The 20,129-nt window shown below is 45.3% G+C and overlaps 2 protein-coding genes across 2 annotated transcripts in view; one reads left to right on the plus strand and one right to left on the minus strand.

The window, feature by feature from the left end:
- The window catches only part of LOC101689503 (NACHT, LRR and PYD domains-containing protein 13), a 38,320-nt gene that overhangs the window by 13,656 nt on the left and 4,535 nt on the right, over window positions 1–20,129 (plus strand). The window contains exons 2-5 of the mRNA XM_004777081.3: window positions 10,632–12,219; window positions 14,511–14,669; window positions 16,031–16,198; window positions 18,600–18,770. Coding sequence (XP_004777138.3) covers window positions 10,632–12,219; window positions 14,511–14,669; window positions 16,031–16,198; window positions 18,600–18,770 — 2,086 coding nt within the window. The remainder of the gene's footprint in view (window positions 1–10,631; window positions 12,220–14,510; window positions 14,670–16,030; window positions 16,199–18,599; window positions 18,771–20,129) is intronic.
- LOC106004138 (coiled-coil domain-containing protein 28A-like) lies at window positions 4,225–5,385 on the minus strand. The gene is given in 2 exon segments (XM_045076889.1): window positions 4,225–5,174; window positions 5,176–5,385. Coding segments are annotated over 2 exon segments (555 nt in total). The 5' UTR covers window positions 5,248–5,385; the 3' UTR covers window positions 4,225–4,691.

The raw sequence follows: 20,129 nt of genomic DNA on the forward strand, positions 1-20,129 counted from the left end.
CAGGGGGAGAAGAAAGCGGGGGCAGGGGGAAACAATGAATAAGTAAATAAATATTTATTAGACTGGTGATTTTGGTTGTATTTTTGTCTGTTAGAAGAAACTACCTCCCCAAATTTTAAAGAAATACACACACACACACACACACACACACACACACACACACACAAATAAGGGTAAACATGATTAAGGGATAAATAGGACTGTAAAGATGAAAATTTAAAAATCCTATAAAAGGAATTGATAAGAAAAGTTGGTTGGAAAAAAAAAGAAAAAAACGTGATCAGGCTGGAGACTAGAGCAAAGCCATTCACAATATTTAGGGTATATTTTGATCTATTAGAGGAAATTGTATCCCAAAATTTTAAAGAAAAAAACCTATATGTATATAATAAAATAAGGTTAAATACAATGAAGGGATAGAATAAGACTATAACAATGAAATTTTTAAAAGACTTTAAAAAGGTATTGATAAGATAAAATAGTTTGAAAATGTTAAAATAGGAAAGAGGAAAAGTTTTTTAGAATAAGAAAAAAATAAAATTAAAAAAAGTTAACTTTGCAAGACTAAAGGATCATGGGGGAAAAGCCAAGAATTCTGTATGTTGCTTTCCCCGATGTCAAAGAGGTTACTGCCTATGTTCTCCTCTAGGATTCTGAAGCATTCCTATCTCACGTTGAAGTCTCTCATGCATTTTGAGTTTATCTTTGTGTATGGTGTAAGGGAATGGTCGAGTTTCATTCTTCTACATATAGCTGTCCAATTTTCCCAGCACCATTTATTGAAGAGACTGTTTTTTTTCCCCCCCACTGGATATTTTTTCCTGTTTTGTCGATGATTATTTGACCAGAGAGTTGAGGGTCCATATCTGGGCTGTCTACTCTGTTCCACTGGTCTATGCGTCTGTTTTTGTGCCAGTACCATGCTGTCTGGGTGATTACAGCTTTATAAAGCTTTATAAAGCTTGAAATCAGGCAATGTGATGCCCTCAGCTTTCTTTTTCTTTTTCAACATTTCCTTAGCAATACAGGGTCTCTTCTGATTCCATACAAATTTTAGGATTGTTTGTTCCAGCTCTTTGAAAAATGCTAGTGGAATTTTGATCAGAATGGCACTGAAAGTATAGATTGCTCTGTAGTACAGACATTTTTTTTTAAATTTTTTATTTTTTATAAACATATATTTTTATCCCCAGGGGTACAGGTCTGTGAATCACCAGGTTTACACACTTCACAGCACTCATGTAGTACAGACATTTTAACAATGTTTATTCTTCCTATCTATGAGCATGGAATGGTCTTCCATCTTTTTGTGTCTTCTTAATTTCTTTCATTGAGTGTTCTGTAGTTCCTCAGGTACAGATCCTTACCTCTTTGGTTAGGTTTATTCCCAGGTATCTTATGGTTTTTGGTGCTATAGTAAATGGAATCGATTCTCTAATTTCCCTTTCTGTATTTTCATTGTTAGTGTATAAGAAAGCAATGGATTTCTGGGGATTCCTGAGTGGCTCAGTTGGTTGGACTGATGCCTCCATGTCAGGTCATGATCCCAGGGACCTGGGATCGAGTCCCATATCGGGCTCCTTGCTCAGCAGGGAGCCTGCTTCTCTCGCTGCCTCTGCCTGCCACTCTGCCTGCTTGTGTGTGTGTGTGTGCGCTGTCTCTCTCTTTCTCTGACAAATAAATAAAATCTTTTTTTAAAAAGCAATTGATTTTTAAAATTTATTTATTTTCAGAAAAACAGTATTCATTATTTTTTCACCACACCCAGTGCTCCATGCAATCCGTGCCCTCTATAATACCCACCACCTGGTACCCCAACCTCCCACCCCCCCCGCCACTTCAAACCCCTCAGATTGTTTTTCAGAGTCCATAGTCTCATGATTTACCTCTCCTTCCAATTTACCCCAACTCCCTTCTCCTCTCTAACACCCCTTGTCCTCCATGATATTTGTTATGCTCCACAAATAAGTGACTCTCTCTGCTTGACTGATTTCACTCAGCATAATCTCTTCCAGTTCTGTCCATGTTGCTACAAAAGTTGGGTATTCGTCCAACATTGATTATTGTATCCTGTATTCAGCATTACTGAATTGCTGTATGAGTTCTAGTAGTTTGGGGGTGAAGTCTTTTGGGTTTTCCATATAAAGTATCATGTCATCTGCAAAGAGAGGGATTTTGACTTCTTCATTGCTAATTTGAATACTTTTTATTTCTCTTTGTTGTCTGATTGTTGTTTCTAGGACTTCTAACACTATATTGAACAAGAGTGGTGAGTGTGGAGATCCTTGTTGTGTTCCTGATCTCAAAGGAAAAGCTGTCAGATTTCCCCATTGAGGATGATATTTGTTGTGGGATTTTCATAGATAGATTTTATGAAGTTGAGGAATGTTCCCTCTATCCCTATACTTTGAAGTGTTTTAATCAGAAACAGATACTGGATTTGTCAAATGCTTTTTCTTTTTTTTTTTTTTAAAGATTTTATTTATTTATTTGACAGAGATCACAAGTAGGCAGAGTCAGGCAGAGAGAGAGAGGAGGAAGCAGGCTCCCCGCCGAGCTGAGAGCCCGATGTGGGACTCGATCCAAGGATCCCGGGATCATGACCCGAGCCGAAGGCAGAGGCTTTAACCCACTGAGCCACCCAGGTGCCCCTCAAATGCTTTTTCTGCATCAATTGAAGGGACCATATGGTTCTTCTCTTCTTTTATTGATTTGCTCTATGACTTTGACTGATTTGTGAATTTTGAATCACACTTGCAACCCAGGGATAATTTCTACCTGATCATTGTGGATAATCTTTCTAATGTACTGTTGGATCCTATTAGCTAGGATCTTGTTGAGAATCTTAGCATCCATATTCATCAGGGATATTGGTCTGAAATTCTTCTTCTTGGTGGGGTCTTTGCCTGGTTTGGGGGATCAGGGTAATGCTGGCTTCATAAAGAGTCTGGAAGTTTTCTTTCTGCTTTAATGTTTTGAAACAGCTTCAGGAGAATAGGTATTTCTTGTTTGAAAGTTTGGTAGACTTCTTCAGGGAATCTTTCAGGTCCTGGTCTCTTGTTTTTTGAGAGGTTTTTGATCCCCTACCTCTGAAGTTTTGTGGTTCTCATTGATCAGTGAACTTGGTCTTGGCTGGATGTTCTTGCTGATCTTCTGGAGGAGGGGCCTGTTGCTGTGATTCTCAAATGTTTTTGCCCAAGTTGGAGTTGTGCTGCCCTTGCCAGGAGCCAGGCTAAGTAATCTGGTCCAGTTCATACTCTGGAGCTTTTTTCCCCTGAACACTTTTGGTAGAGCTCTGGAGAATTGTTACTCTTCTCTTTTATCTTCAGTTGAGTTTTTAGGTGTTCAGAATGGTTTGATAACTACCTAGCTGGACTCCTGGGACCTGATGATATCTCGGTCTCCTACTCCTCATCCATCTTGCTCCTTCCTCCAACCTCTTGGTTTTTCAATTATCATGGTAGCTAAATATGTCTCCAGTTATTTTTGTGGAGTAATCCATTTTCAGTGTCATGGATATAAATCCATGCTGAACCATATGATACATCAGGAATACATGTTGTATTTCTTTTCTAGAGCTGCCATAATAAATTTCCACAAACTGAGTGGCTCAAATAGACATTCACTCCTTCACAGCTCTGGATTAGTCCAAAATTAAGGTGTTAGCAGGGTCATGCTTCCTCCTGGGGATCACAGGGAGCATTGTCCTTGTTCACCTGGCTTCTGGTGGCATTCCTGGGGTTGTGGTCACATCCCTCCAATTTCTGCCTCTCTGGTCACATGGCCACCTCCTGTTTTGTGTCAAAATTCTGTCTCTTGTGAGAATACATTTGACTGCATTTGGGGCAATCCAGGATAAGTTCCTCTGCTCACAGTCCTTATGTTTGCTAACAAGATTCTGGGGTTTAGGACATGGACATACGTTGGGGGCGGTCACTGTTCAGCCCACTACACATGCCTTTTTGGGGGAATCATTGCCTGTTTTTGTTTGAGTTAACAATTCCTTTTTAACCTTTCCATGCAATTAGTATCTCTAAAATCTTTGGGAAGTCTAATGTAATTGGATGTAACAAGGAACCCATCAGCTCTGCAGCCACAATTTCTAGACTGTTTCCTGAAAGCTGTACATCTTTTCCTAGATAGTACCAGTTGCCATGTATTTCCCATCTTGGGACTTGATTTAATCTCAAATTCCATTTTTTTTAAACAATCACTTTTATTAAAAATAGCAAATTCCACAAATACTTATTTACATTTTGTTGTCACTGGCCACTGGAAAACACCAGTGTGTGTACTGATTGTCTAACGTAAACTGCAGCGGGGCTGCCACAAAAAGCCTGTGCATCATCAACTTATAAGCAACATGGGAATAAGTTTGGTGAGCTCAGGAAGGAGAAACCTTCAGCCCTATTATTAACATTCTGCACAATGCATTTCAAGTATAACCCCCATAAGGCAACAATGGAAAGCATAGCAGCACAACCTGATTAAGCCTTCAACAAGGCCGAGGCTCCAGTTATGATGAATAGCAGCGAGTCAAATTTACTAAAAGCAGGAGTGAAAACAATAATTGCACTGGCACTTTAATCACTTTATTCCTTATTGTGGAAGGTGATTCTGCTACTGGATTCAGCTGGGAAAGTAATGAATGTTGCTCTTCTTCAAGCCACAAGAAAGCAACCACATGTCGTTTAGCTGGTGGAAGTATTTGGAACATCTTGTGCATCAGACAAATGTAGCTTTTGTATGGAAGAATTCAGTTCTTCTAAGTCAGACAGAAGCCTGTCCAGATTGGAGTCACTGGCTGTTTTTCTCTTATCCTCAGGAAGTTCCTCTAACTCCCCATAGAGCTCCAAATTCAAGCGAGCTAATTTCTCCTGCATTCCCTGAACATGTTCCATCTGTTCAATGGAACATTCATTTCCGAATGCTTGAAGTTTTCCAGAGTGGAAATCATTCAAAAGGCTGAGAAGCCCTCTCTCCATCTCCTGAACGTCTGAGACGTCGGTGAGGAAGGAGTGCTGAATAGGAGTCGGTTGTGCACATTTTCCTTCTCCACCCTGAGGTCTGGTCTTTTCTTTCATCACTCTTTTTAACTTTGGTCGCTGTGAAGTTGACTGTGATGCAGGATTTGAAAACCCTGTGCTTTTACTAACTGGAATGGTATTTTTTTGGGGCATTAACCACCTGAGTAGAGTGGACACTAAAAGACTTAGGACTCCTCCTCTTCACTTTCCGTTCCTCCATTGTTCTAAGCTCCTTACTGCACCAAGGCCAGCTTCTTAAAACCTGAGGAAGGAGAGGATCGGGGTCCTCTTTCTCAAACTGCAAAGACCCCGAAGCCTCCGAAGCCACTGCCGCAGCTGCAGCCGGCGACGCTACTGCGCAGCTGCAGCCGGCGACGCTACTGCCGCAGCTTGAGCCGGGGTCACATCCCGGACCCTGACGCCCTCACAGACCCTTTTGTTTACGGAAATCTCAAATTCCATTTTCTAATCTCAAATGTTGTCATGCCCTCTTTTCCCTAGCTTTTACGTCCATCTTTCTCATCACTGTTTCAGGGGACCGATGTTATAATAACTCAGAAAAGTCAGTATGAGGAAATTTCTTTGAAATCTTACCTGATAATTTCTCTAGTGCACCACTGATGAACAGCTTGGGTGTAACTGTCCAATTTGAGAGTTATTCTCCTCAATGTTTCTGGTATTTCAATATCCTCTAGTGCCCAGTGTTGAGGAATCTTAATGACTTGTGATTTTTTTTTTTTTACATTGTATTTGACCCGTGACTTATCTTTTACACTATGAAAGCTTGTGGGGTCCTCCACTCCTGTGTTCCTAAGTGTCACTGGATAACTAGGTTTGTGGTCTTTACCCTCTTGATTAGGTTGGATGCTAAGCAGGATATTTAAATGTAAAAATGTGCTCTTCTGCTCTCAAATAGCCTTGGGTTATCTTTTTTGGCATTAATCATTCTTCTCTGTTCTTTTTCTACAACTCTAATTAGGTGTATGTTTCCTGTTCAATCATAACTTTTTTTTTTTTTAACAACAGCAATAACAGATCAAGCCTTTTGATTTTTTTATTACTAAAAACAGCTTCATTTTTTTTTAAATTTAGCTTTCTGGCTCTCTGCTTGTGCCTTCAACACTTCCACAATGATTTTCTGCTCCTCAATAAGGAAAGCACGCTTGATCCTGTCGCGAACACACTTGGCACACATGGAACCACCGTAGGCCCTGCTGAGATGTTTTTTCATTTTAGACAACCTCATAAGCACTTTAGGTCTTACATCACGAACTCCTAGAAGTTAGCCTGGGCACACACCACATGCAGATTTTGGTGCTTTCCCAAACTCCTTGGTATAAAGGTAAATGATTCTATTACCTGGAGTTCGGGAAAGCCTAGTTTTACTAGAGGCTGTATTGTAGGACAGCCTATGATGGTAGGTCAAACGCTGGACCATTCTGAATGCCTAAGGATGCTGTCCCCAGAAGAGGAAAACGGCTCATAACTTTTTTTTTAAATGAAATTGAATTTTTTTATTATCTTGAGTATAGTTGACACAATGTTACATTAGTTTCAGGTTTACAACTTAGAGATTCAACAAGTTTATGCAATATGTTGTGTTCCCCATAAGTGTCATTGCCATCTGTCTATTATATTGTTATTACAGTATCCTTGTACTGTGCTGTGCCTTTTATTCCTGTGACTCATTCATTCTGTGACTGGAAGCCTGTATCCCTCCTTCACCCATTTTGCCCATTCCCCCCAATCATAACATTTTAATCCCATACTACCATCTGTTTTTGTTAAAGCCATTTGAAAGATTACTTCAACTTTCTATCATACCTTCCATGAAGCCTATTTCATCAATAATATTTTATTTTTAAAAACAATGGCTGTGTTTTAAGATTTTATTTATCAGAGAGAGAGAGAGTGACAGCAGAAGTAGGGGGAGTAGCAGGCAGAGGGAGAAGCAGGCTCCCTGCCAAGCAAGGGAGGATTCCAGAGTCCCAGGACTCTGGCATTACAACCTGAGCTGAAGGCAGAAGCTTAACCAACTGAGCCACCCAAGTGTCCCCATCAATAATATATATATATTTTTTATTTGTCAGGGAGAGAGAGGAGCGAGAGTGAGCACAAGCAGACAGAGTGGCAGGTAGAGGGAGAAGCAGGCTCCCGGCTGAGCAAAGAGCCCGATGCGGGACTCGATCCCAGGACGCTGGGATCATGACCCGAGCCAAAGGCAGCTGCTCAACCAGCTGAGCCACCTGGGCGTCCCCCATCAATAATATTTTTAATATAAAATCTTTTTTATCTAGAAAGGTTTTATTTATTTGGCAGAGATCACAAGTAGGCAGAGAGGCAGGCAGGGAGGGGGGGAAGCAGACTCCCTGCTGAGCAGAGAGCCCGATGTGGAGCTCGATCCCAGGACCCTGGGACCATGACCTGAGCCGAAGGCAGAGGCTTTAACCTACTGAACCACCCAGGTGTCCCAATATTCTCTTTTTGTTTAAGATTTTATTTATTTATTTGTCAGAAAGAGAGAGCACACAAGCAGGCAGAGAGGCAGGCAGAGGCAGAGAGAGAAGCAGGCTCCCTGCCGAGCAAGGAGCCCGATGCGGGACTTGATCCCAGGACCCTGGGATCATGACATGAGCCAAGGGCAGAGGCTTTAACCCACTGAGCCCCCCAGGCTCAGTGTATCAAAACTCATAACTCTATTTCTGCTTGTTAGTATTCTTTTTCATGTAATATAATTTGATTTTTTTTTCAATTTTTGGAGCACTTGTTGATTCCTAGAGGTACATGTTTCTTGGTTAGAGTAAAGTGACTGTACAAGCAAATATAAATGGTACAATGTGCTTAATATTTCAAAGTTTCTCCTATATAATCAATTCTACAAAGGTAGCTAGATTCAAAATTTGGTATTTGTTCTTCCAGCTTTTTTTCATGAATTAGATTATATATAAATCCGTTTATACTGCCTGTCATTTGTTACCTTGATCATCTCTTTATACAAACCTATCAGCTTCCAGAGCGCCTGGGTGACTCAGTGGGTTAAAGCCTCTGCCTTCTGCTCAGGTCATGATCTCAGGGTCCTGGGATCGAGCCCCGCATCGGGCTCTCTACTCAGCGGGGAGCCTGCTTCCTCCTCTCTCTCTGCCTGCCTCTCTGCCTACTTGTGATCTCTGTCTGTCAAATAAATAAAATCTTTGAAAAAAATCCTATGAGCTTCCCTCTTTAATAGTTATTTAATATACCATTGTATGCGTATATCATGGCCTGTAGCTTGCCCTGTCCTGTTGGTAGAAATTTAGGCTTGTGGGTGTGTGTGTGTATGTTAAATAACACTTTGATAAACATCGATGAGTGTGCATCTGCAGGTGTTTCTGTAGAAGATGGGCCTAATCTAGAACTCCCAGGTCAAAGCACATACATGATTGAAACTTTGATGCAGCTAAACTGGTCTTCTGAAAGGCCACAAAGTTATACCAAAGGTATACCACAAAGGTATAACATTGTGTCCCTAATGACACTTTAGGTGTTTGTTTTACTGTCCTGCTCTCAACAGATTCTTTTAAAAATTTGCCAACTTGGGGCGCCTGGGTGGCTCAGTGGGTTAAAGCCTCTGCCCTCGGCTCAGGTCATGATCCCAGGGTCCTGGGATTGAGCCCCACATTGGGCTTTCTGCTCAGTGGGGAGCCTGCTTCCCTTCCTCTCTCTGCCTGCCTCTCTGCCTACTTGTGATCTCTGTCTGACAAATAAATAAAATCTTTGAAAAAAATTTGCCAACTTGATAAAAATATTGCCCTGATTTAATACTTGGTTTGCATTTGTTGTGTGAGTGAGTTGAAAACCGTAATTGCTTTTAGCCAGTTTATTTCTTGCAAAATGACCATTTATTCTCCCCTTCTATTTTTCATCTGGGTGCTTGCTCTCTTCATTGACTCATAAGAACACGTTGCATATAGAAAATGAATGACCTCTTGGTCTTTCCCGTAGATGGCAAGTGTTCTCCCTCATGTTGTTTTTCTCTTTCAAGTTGGCATGTGTTTGTGTTCTGCTTTGTATCTTCTGGATGGCAAGATTCCTTCTCCCCTTGGCTAGGTGGGGGGGGGGCAGGAAGGGTATCCCTGCGATGGCTGCCACCTGAGCGTAGATCACGTGTTCTCTAGCTCTTGTGTGGGAGAGAACAGAGTGCTGGGTGAGGTAGATCGTCTTGTTCTGAGGAAGAAGGCCCTACACATGTCCCACCTTTGGTCCATAAGACCCATCTCTTAAAGGTTGTGTGATCAAGTCTTGGGGTTTAATCAGTCCAGAACAATAGTCCTTGTTTGGAGATGGGATAAAGGTCTGCAAGGCTGGGTATTTGAGGAGTGCCAGCTTTCAGAGACCTTCGATGGTCTGAACAGAAAGGACCCCACCTCCCGAAGATGACCTTTCCCTTCTGGTGGATAAAAGAAAAATGGTTTTTCATTCTTTCCTGCTTATTTGGGACTTACACAAGGGAACTGAGGTTCAAAGAAGTTGAAGTATCCACAAAGCATTGCAACCCTAAGTGTCACTATTGTGTAATTCCTATACTATTCTTTCCACCAGAAACGTGTGTGTGTAGTAAAAGGAATCATTACCCACCAAGATATTTAAGGCACAAACCTAGAATGTGTGAACAACTCTGTTTTCTTTAGCATTTCACCACACACTCATTAATTAGAAAGTATTAGTGATCTTACTGGTTCTACTCTCAATATATACCCAAAGTCCATCCATCTTATTTTTAGTACTGTGCTCTAGTTCTTCACAGGCTCTGCTCAAGCGTTTACACAAAGAACCAGGCACCTATTATTGTTGCTGTCATGTTATCAGTGGATATGTTTGACCAACCTACCCACTTTCACTTAGAAAACAGAAGCAGTCATTAGGCTCCCTGCTCAGTGGAGAGCCTGTTTCTCCCTCTCCCTCTGCCTGCCTCTCTGTCTACCTGTATTCTATCTGTCTGTCAAATAAATAAATAAAATCTTTTAAAATAAATTTAAAAAAACAGAAGCAGCTTCATAAGTGGACTCCCTGCTCCTCTCTTGCACCATAATACCTTCTCCAAGCAATGGTGACCTTTGAAAAACGGAAATTAAAGCTTTTTCTCCCTCCAGAAAAGAGCTATTCATGACCAGCCCATCCCCACAGTTGAGTCCCCCCTGTCAGGCACTTTTCTCACTCTGTTCTAGAATGATAAATAAATAAATAAATACTCTGTTCTATTCCTGTCTCAGGGCACTGGCACTAGCTCTTTACCCTGCCTGAAAGTCTCTCTTTCTATATCTTGGACTGGTAGCTTCTCAAGATTATCATGTTAACTCCCCCACAGAAGCCTCTACAGATCTGTTCCCCAACCTTCAAAGGGGATTCTCAGTCTCTCTTGCATTCTCCGTATTTATTTTTGTGTATTCTCAAACTATTCTACTGCCTTTGTTTTATCCCACCATGCCACTCCTCCCAAAAGTTGGACCCTTGAAGATAGAATGTGTTTCTCTTGTTTAAGACTTTATATAAGAACTTACTATTCCTAAGGCCAAAATTCATTCTGACCATTGTTGTGTTCTGTTTTGCCTCACTTCTCTGTTTCAGTTCACCAAAGAAGATACAGAGAGAGGATGAAAGCTAAAATATTGATGATGTGGGACAACATGCCTTGGCCTGAAGGCCACATATATCTGCGCAACGTGACTGAGAAGGAACACAAAGAACTGAAGAGCCTCCTGTATCCCAACAGGATGGGAGCCCAGCCACAGACGATAGTCTTGGAGGGAGTAGCGGGGGTTGGGAAGACCACCCTGGCCATGAAGGCCATGCTGCATTGGGCAGAGGGCTTTCTCTTTCAGCAGAGGTTCTCCTATGTTTTCTTCATCAGCTGCCATAAAGTTAAAGAGGTGAAGGATACCACATTTGCTGGCTTGCTTTCCTGGGACTGGCCTGACTCCCAGCCCCCCTTTGAAGAGCTCATGAGTCACCCTGAGAGGCTCCTGTTTGTCATCGATGGCTTTGAGGAAATGGACATGCCCTCCAACTTGGACGCCAGCCCACCATGTACAGACTGGTTTCAGCGACTCCCAGTCCACAGAATCCTGTTCTACTTGTTGAGAAAAGAACTGGTTCCCGGGGCCACTTTGCTGATCACAACCAAGGAGTATAGAACCAAGGATCTTAAAAAGCTGTTACTGGATCCATGGTTTGTACAAATCTCAGGGTTCACAGAGGGAGACCGGGAGGAGTATTTCATCAGGTACTTTGGTGACCAAAACAAAGCAAAGAAAATCTTGCGCTGGGTAAGAAAAAATGAAAACCTATTTTATTTCTGCTCTGCGCCCATGGTGTGCTGGGCCGTGTGCTCCTGCCTGAAGTGGCAGATGGCAAGAAGTCCTTGCTTCCAGCTGAGCACCCAGACGACCACCAGTCTGTATGTCTACTTCTTCTCCAGCCTGTTTGCCAAAGCAGAGGTGAGTTTGTCGGCCCAGAGCTGGCCGGAGCAGTGGATACTGCTCTGCTCTCTGGCTGCAGAGGGGATGTGGTTCCGGAATTTCACATTTGCAAAGGAGGACCTCAAGCACAGGCACCTGGAAGCATCTCTCATTGACACTCTGTTCAGCTTGAATATCCTTCGAAAGGTCAGTGACTGTGACGGGTGTGTGACTTTCACTCATCAGAGTTTCCAGGTGTTCTTGGGGGCCATGTTCTATGCACTGGGAGGGACAAAAGGCTCCATGGGCAGTCCTGCAAAGCACGAAGAGATGAAGGTGCTACTGACAGATGCTTTGGCGGATACAAACTTCTACTGGAATCAGATGGCTCTTTTTTTCTTTGGTCTTTTAAAAAGAAACTTAGCAGGAGAACTGGAAGCCACTTTGCGCTGTAAAGTGAGTCGCAGGATAACAGATGAATTACTAGAATGGGCAGAGGAATTAGGAAGTTATGACATTGTCTCCAACTGTTTTGAATTCCTACACTTTTTTGAGTGCTTGTATGAAACTCAGGAAGAAAACTTTGTAAGGCAGATTCTGAGTCCTCTCCTCGAAGCTGACCTAGATATTTTTGGGAATCTACAACTCCAAGTTGCTTCATTTTGCCTAAAGCACTGTCAAAGGTTAAATAAGCTAAGGCTTTCTGTCACCGTTCCCATCCCTCAAACGGAATTGACTTTCACCACAGAAACTCTGGAGTGAGTAATGCAAACCATTTCCCCCCCAGGTTTCTTCCCAGGCTCTGCCCAAGTTCTTCCATGAAGAACCAGGGATGTGTTGTGTTATCATTGGTTATGACTGACCAAACCTTCTGGGTCACTCCAATCCAGGAGACCAACAATTTCCCTTTAGGTGTCCTATAGTATTCCTTGGCTGCTTCTGCTGATGTCCTTCTAGGTAGGCTTTCTTTCTCAGGCCCTGCATAGTGAAGATGTACGTGCCAAGCCTTGTGCTGAGACCTCCACTCATATCTGACTGATGTCCATTGCTGAATGGAGGGTGGAGAGTTACTGCCATTCATAGATGAGAAAACTGAATAAAAACAGAATTTGCTTATGCCTGTGTGGCCACTAAGCAGCTCAGCCTGGGTCAATGCCCTGCCCTCTTCCACAGCTCCACAGCTCAAAACGCTGGTGCTCATCCTTTGAGCACAATTTGAGGTGGGGTTGAGTCCAGTGGTGTCAACTACATCCTGAACTTCGTTTGTCCATTTGTCTCCTGGAAGAATCCCAGAAATACTTAAACTGTTTTTGGTTCTTATCCTATAACCTTTTCCCATTGCTGACACTGTTGACTTCCAGTGTAGGAGGTAAAGAGATCTGAGTGTCCTAATTATTTCAGGCCCTAAGGGTGTTTTCTAAATTCCTCTCTTGAGGCAGGGGCTGCTATGTGTTCACAAATCCTTTGTTTAACCCTCAAACCTACAAAAAATACCAGTTCAATTTTGGTTGTACAAAAAGAAATTCTGAGAAGACTAAGCTCTTTGTGTTTATCCAGACTGGAATATTAGTAAGATGTTTGGTCCTGGGGCCTCAGAGTCATGAAAGTTCAATGCATATTGGCTGTCATTTATTTGTCCGGTCCCTTAGGTTTTAGGGAAAACCTAAACAGGGGACTTTGTGTAGGTAGTGTTCATTGTTGGGTTGTATGAGTAAGTGTCCTGGCTACCACATGTTTTCCCCAGGATAGTACCATTTATTGTAAGGATTAATACTCCATCAACCCCATTCCCCAACTTACACATGATCACCCTGAGGCTGCAGGAGATTTCTTGTCTTCCCTAATGGTGATAACAGACCTTCTGACGTGAAGGCCAGTTCTTGTTTCTCTACACTACAGCTCCCTTTCCTCAGTGGCTTTTACTTCTGTCTGTATCTCTGAATTAACTAGGGTGTTAAACATATAAATACATGGGCACGTGTGTGTGTCACACACACACACACATGCTACGGTCAGAAACAGCCGCTCCAACGCTGTAATTCTGGGCTCTCCATGTAGAACTTTATATCCTTCAGGTGCTTTAATGGGTTCTTTGTTTTACTTTCTTCACTGGAGATGAAAAGGTTAATTCATGACTTGGATGCTCTTTTACTCTTGTAAATGTTGAGAGCCTGCCACATTAAGGAAATGCTAAATAATAAGAATCTTATTATGTTCAGTTCGCCAACATCTAGTCAACACTCATTTTTGATGTCATGTTCAATGATTCATCAGTTGCGTGTAACACCGAGTGGTCATCCCAATGCATGCCCCCTTCAGTCCCCATCATCCATTACCCACTCCCCACCCCTCCCTTTAGTAACCCTCAGCTTGGTTCCTGGAGCCCAGAGTCTCTCATGGTTTGTCTCCCTCTCTGATTTCTTCCCATTCAGTTTTCCCTCCCTTTCCCTGTGGTCTCCCACATCACTGCTTATCTTGCACATGGGAGGAACATATGATTATTGTATTTGATTGACTGACCTCACTCAGCATAATTCCCTCCAGTTCCAACCTTGTTGATGCAAATGGTGAGTGTCCATCCCTTCTGATGGCTGAGTGATATTCCATCGTATGTGTAGAATTTTAATAACCCTCTTAAGTTCTAGATATCTGCATAAACCTTTTTTTAAGTCACAAGGTCCTATGAGAGTAAGTTAGTATGTACATTTAGAGATAGAAAATTGGAGCACAGAGGTTAAATTATAGGTAATGCAGCTCTGAGTTCACCTTCAGCCTGTTTGACTCAAGGGCTGAACATGTGAGGATCCTACCAATGGCCACCTCCCCTCCCTTACAGCGCTGCTTTCCTATGAGAAGGACGGTGAGGATTGTTGGAATAAAACACCTGGGACTTAAAGAACTAATACTTTTGCAGTCCCAGTTTTCCTGCCCAGTACACCGGTGAATTCCTTCACTTCCCATGGGTCTGGTTTTGTCTCCTGTAGGCCACGCTCTGGGCGTCAGGTGCAGTTCACCTCAGTAACCTTCTTTCTCTCTCCTAAATGACAAGCTCGCACTCCAAGATACATCAGTGGCAGGATGTTTGCTCCGTGTTTTGCCACGGGAATGTGAGGGAGCTGGACATGAGCAACAGCAAGCTTAACGCTTCTTCCATGAAGAAACTCTGTTACGAACTGAGAAGCCCAAGATGCAAGCTCCAGAGACTGACGTAAGTGTGGCGCACCGTGTGCGAAATTCCAACAGGGAACGATCCGGCATTTCTCTCCTGGTTATTGCAGGGACGATCTCTTTTTCAGAAGGTAAGCTCGGGTGCTTGGGATAACAAACATGTTGGTATACATTCAGGCGAAGACCTGGTACTCCGTCACGTGGTCTTGCACCCGTGAGAGGTGCGGGCACATGGACAGCTTTGCCCCCAGGACCTCTGCGCAAGGCTGCTGTTCTGAGCTGACTATGGAGGATTGGAAAGCTTGGAGGACGTGGCTGGGACAAAGCACTTGAGAGGCGACTTTATGTGGGCCCCACATGAATTGTTGGGCCTTAAGGGAAGGTGGGGAGTTCGTGCTCGGGCATTTCTTCACTCAGTGGGTATTTAACGAGCATCTCCTCATTCTGTGGTTACCACCGGGAATGGAAAGGATAACTCCTGCCTGCACGGGGCTGCCCGTGTGGGAGGAACACACTTAGATGGCCAGCGCAGCGGAGGCGGCACTGAGGCCTCCCAGAGCAGGAGATCTGTTCGGGGACTCGGCATGGAGGGGGGGGGCTTTGTGCTGGGAGACAGAGAAAGCAGAAGGGCCTCACCTGTCTAAAAGGTGTTGGAGTAAAGACCTGCTCATGGGAGCTGACACATCGTTTTGGACTGAAACCCCTTGCGTGATGTAAGCTCACAGGCTCCACAGGTAGGGGCAATGGAGGTAGGCCTTGAAGAAGCCAGGGAAGAGCCACCTGACGGAGGACAGACCGAATGTTAGGGCTGGGGATGGTGTTGGGTCAGATGCTCTCGGGTCCACACCAACGAATTCTGTCCTACTGTCCCTCTGTGATTCGGAGCTGCCCTGATGTCTGGAACCCGGATGTGCGCACTGCTGCCGGGAGCTTAGAGCAGAAGACCTGGCAGCGGCAACCGTCCTCGAACCTCCGTGTGTCATGGGAGCTGCGTCAGATGCACAGGACACAGCCTCAAATGTCCCTTTACCAGAACCTGGCGTTTGCATCCTCCCCCCCCCACCCCTGCTGCTTTGGTCTTATCACTTAGTCCTAAAGACGTGGAGAAAAAGAAGAGAAAACAAGAGAAGAGTGGTGCTCTCGTCAGACCTTTCTGGGTTGGGGGGGGTCACCCCCTGCCCAGAAGAGCGGGGGCTCCGGGGTTTTCTCTGGCAGACGCGGTTGGGGAGGGGATCGACTCCCGATGCAACACATCCGGCCGGGCTTCAAGTTTCCGATTCCTCTTGGAGATGATATCCTTGAAGGAGGGGGTCCATGTGGGGGGACAGGGTGGGGGAGAAAGCAAGAGGAGGGTGTACCCCCTCCCATGAGGCCAGCCTCCTCACTTCCTGTTTTCCTCAGGTGCAAGTCGGTAAGTCCTGTGCGGGTTCTGAAGGAGCTTGTCCTCGTCCTACACGGCAACCAAAGGCTGACCCATCTGAACTTGAGCTCGAACAACCTGGGAATTCCTGTGTCCACCATGATCTTTAAAACCCTAAGACATTCCGCCTGCAACCTCCAGTATCTGTGGTAAATCTCTGGTCTTCCAGATCTGTCCCAGGGTCACCCCCAGATTCAGTAACGCACCGGGAGGGCAGGACTTGGCACAGCACCCAAAGGACGTAGGGAAAGAGGAGCGAAGGGGACAAGCGCGTGGGGTCAAGACAGTGCTTCCCGGGGCGCCTGGGTGGCTCAGTGGGTTAAGCCGCTGCCTTCGGCTCAGGTCATGATCTCAGGGTCCTGGGATGGAGTCCCACATCGGGCTCTCTGCTCAGCAGGGAGCCTGCTTCCTCCTCTCTCTGCCTGCCTCTCTGCCTACTTGTGATCTCTCTCTGTCAAATAAATAAATAAAATCTTTAAAAAAAAAAAAAAAGACAGTGCTTCCCAAAACTTCAGGTCTACCACAGCCACCCAAGGGGCAGGTTAAAATGCAGGGTCCTGGGACCCACACCCTGAGAGCCCGCAGGTCTGCTGAGGGCCTAAGAGCCGGCGTTTCTAACAGGCTGCTCGGTGGTGCTGGGCTGGGTGCCACGGGGCCCTGATGGTGGCATGGACCTGGAGGCCGTCCTGCCTGGGGAGACGATGAGGAACAAGGAGAAATAAGCCTTCGTTTGTGGCACAAGGGGGCCTCCAGACGAAGACCTCCCCTCCCTGGAGTAACTGCCTGTCTTGGGGCCCCTTTGGTAGGTTGGAGTCGTGTGGCCTCACCCCTCTGACGTGTTGTCATCTCTTTGCGGAGCTCCGCAAGAACTCGAGTGTGCGCTTCCTTAGCCTGGGGGACAATGATCTCTCAGGCACTGAGGAAAAGGGTCTGCAGGGGCCCTCCACAGTGTCAACATCATCCCTGCAGGAGCTGTCGTAAGTCTTCCTGTCTTGTCAAAATTGTGTCTTTGCAAGGTTAAGTGGCAGGGTGGGGTGACAGTGGCAGCATGTCTGGGGGAGCCTTGGGGATCCCCTATTGTACTTACTACCCCGCTGGCACTGTCCCTATCTTCACTCTTTTCTTTTTTAAATTTTATTTATTTTTTATTTTTATTTTTTCAGTGTTCCAAGATTCATTGTTTATGCACCACACCCAGTGCTCTATGCGATCCGTGCTCTCCTTAGTACCCACCAGACTCCCCCAACCCCGCACCCTTCCCCTCCAAAACCCTCAGATTGTTTCTCAGAGCACAGTCTCTTGTGGTTCGTCTCCCCCTCCGATCCCCCCAACTCCCTTCTCCTCTCCATATCCCCATGCCCTCTGTGTTATTCCTTTTGCCCCACAGTAAGTATTTTCACTCTTTTCCACTGTGTCCCTGGGGCTCCAACTCCGCCAGCTTTGCCCTCACCTTCATTGTGGCTGACTTACCTGCCAGTCTCTCCTAAACCCCGTGGTTTTATTTATTTATTTATTTAAGATTTTATTTATTTATTTGAAAGAGAGAGAGCACACACAGGCAGAGAGGCAGGCAGAGAGAGAGAGAGAGAGGAGGAAGCAGGCTCCCTGCTGAGCAGAGAGCCCGATGTGGGGCTCGATCCCGGACCCTGAGATCACGACCTGAGCTGAAGGCAGTGGCTTAACCCACTGAGCCACCCAGGCGCCCCAATTATTTATTTATTTTTTAATACTTTAACTTCTTATTTTAACATTTTAAAAACTTAAATTCAATTAGCGAACATATGGTACATTCAGATGTAGTGTCCAATAATTGATCAGTTGCATATAACAACTAGTGCTTGAAGATTTTGAGAGAAAGAGGGAACACAAGCGGGCAGGAGGGGAAGAGGGAGAAGCAGGCTCCCCGTGGTGCAGGGAGTCTGACCTGGGGCTCAATCCCAGGACTCTGAGATCTTGAACTGAGTTAAGGCAGATGCTTAACTGACTGAGCCACCTAGGCGCCCAATTCCTTAAAAAGATTTTATTGTGCACTACCTCAAAATGCATGATGCACTGTGTGGCGGCTAACTTAATAGACAAAATGATTTTATTTATTTGAGAGAAAGAGAGCACGGACAGGAGATGGGGTGGAGAGGGAGAGGCAGACTCCACAGTGAACACGGAAAACCCAGTGGTTTTAAGCTGAGGGGTGATCTTGTCCTCCAGGGGACGTTTGGCAATGTCTGGACACTACTTGTTTCTCACAGTTGGGAGAGGAGGACGCTACTGGCATCTAGTAGGTGGTGACCTACTATGATCATTATCCGTCAATGCCCTGGGGGGGTGGGCAAAGAATGATCAAAGAATGATCTAGCCCAAAGGTCAGTAGGGCTGAGATTGAGAAGCCCTTACTCTGACCCACCTTTTTCTCCTTAAAACCTTTGTCCTTTATCCAGTTTAATCATTTCATGATGTTTGGGTCCCAGATGTGTAGCCCAAGGGACTGGGAGTTTGCGAAAGAAAGAGAAGTGGGCGCAGCTGGGGCTCACACTGCACTTGGACCTTCTACAGCCTGGAGAAATGCCAGCTGTCAGCGGCCGTCTACCGGGGCCTGGCATCATGTCTCACCAGCACCCAGAGGACCACTCGACTGTGCCTGGGGTTTAACCCACTCCAGGATGACGGCGTGAGGCTCCTCTGCTCTTCCCTGACTCACCCCGAGTGCGCCTTACAGAGACTGGTGTAAGCTCCTCATGGTTCCGTTTCTGGAAGTGACTCCTTGGGGGTGGGCATGGGGAAAATAGTGGGTCCTTCATTTGGGACCTATTTATACCATTGACTACTAAGATGTGTTGTGCGGGGCGCCATTCTACACCCAGGCTCTGAGTAGTCCTGGATTTGCTGAATCAGTCTCTGTGGGTTGTGCCAAGGAATTCCATTTTAACAAGGATACCAGGAAATTACGGTCTGGTCAAGTGATGACTGAGCTCCTATCTCTAGACACCAGGCTGTGCACCAAGGTTGGGGTGGGGGACAAGACAGACACCCACCTGTGTGGAGGAGGAGTGGGATACCAAACAACAAGACCAGGAGCTCTGCTGAAGAAAAATGAAGAGGAATGAATAGACAAGGAGTGTTGGGCTGGTGTCTTAGTAAGGTCTTCTCTCACCAACCTATCAGAGGAGGTGACACTGAAGCCACCAGACGTTGGCTGAAGGAGCCACACACACAGAAGGAAGAGGAGGACAGAGGCCCCAAGACTGGCATGTGCTTGGAGTGTTGTAGGAGCAGCCAGACCACTAATAAGGCTGGGGTAACACGAGTGAGGGACATGACAGGCAGAGTTGAAGCTGGAGAGGCAGGATGAGGCCCTGAATATGTCCTGGCCATGAAGGAGTCTGTTGTGTTTGGAGGTGGAAACTTGTCTGAGGACCAGAGTTTGTACAGACACGCTCTGAAAGATGACCCCGGCGGCAGGTGAAGGGTGGACTATAATGGAAGCAAAAATGGGGGCAGAAGCAAGCGCCTGTAGATCAGGCAAGATGATGACCATGAATTGACCAAAGTGAGGTGGTCAGGTCTGGGGTATACTCAAAGCTAGGGCCAGGAGGACTTGCTGATGCAGTAATGTGGTTGAGGAGGGAAAGAACCCAAATGCCTCCAGATGATAGGCTTGGCAGCTGGGTGAAAAGTGGGCTCTTTTTCAGACATGGGGAAGACCTGGGGGAATGAGGTTTAGGCATGAGGGGTTTGGTCTGGGATGCTGGAGCGTGAGATGCCTACTGACCAGCCACATAGCATGTTACCTGAGTGGGTATCTGCAGGACCCTAGGTTTCAAGGGGGTTGCTGGGTGGGGACGAGTCCACAGGCAATGGCAGGTATCAAGTGTGATCTCCTAGATGTTTCTTCTGTCAGCTGCCCTCTGCTGCTCTCGGGAAGATTTGGAATAGATGCAGAGATGGGTTTTCCAGGAACTGGATATTGTTCAGGTGAGTGAGTATGAAAGGGTAAGAAGGCCAAGGGGCTCATCTGAGGGGGTAAATGGTGAAAGACGGTGGAGTCTGAGCTACAGACCAGAAGATTGGCGCTCACTCGGCCCC

This window comes from Mustela putorius, unplaced genomic scaffold (genome assembly GCF_011764305.1).
Source record: "Mustela putorius furo isolate JIRA1106 unplaced genomic scaffold, ASM1176430v1.1 tig00000196_pilon_pilon_pilon, whole genome shotgun sequence".
In the NCBI taxonomy this organism is placed as follows: Eukaryota; Metazoa; Chordata; class Mammalia; order Carnivora; family Mustelidae; genus Mustela; species Mustela putorius.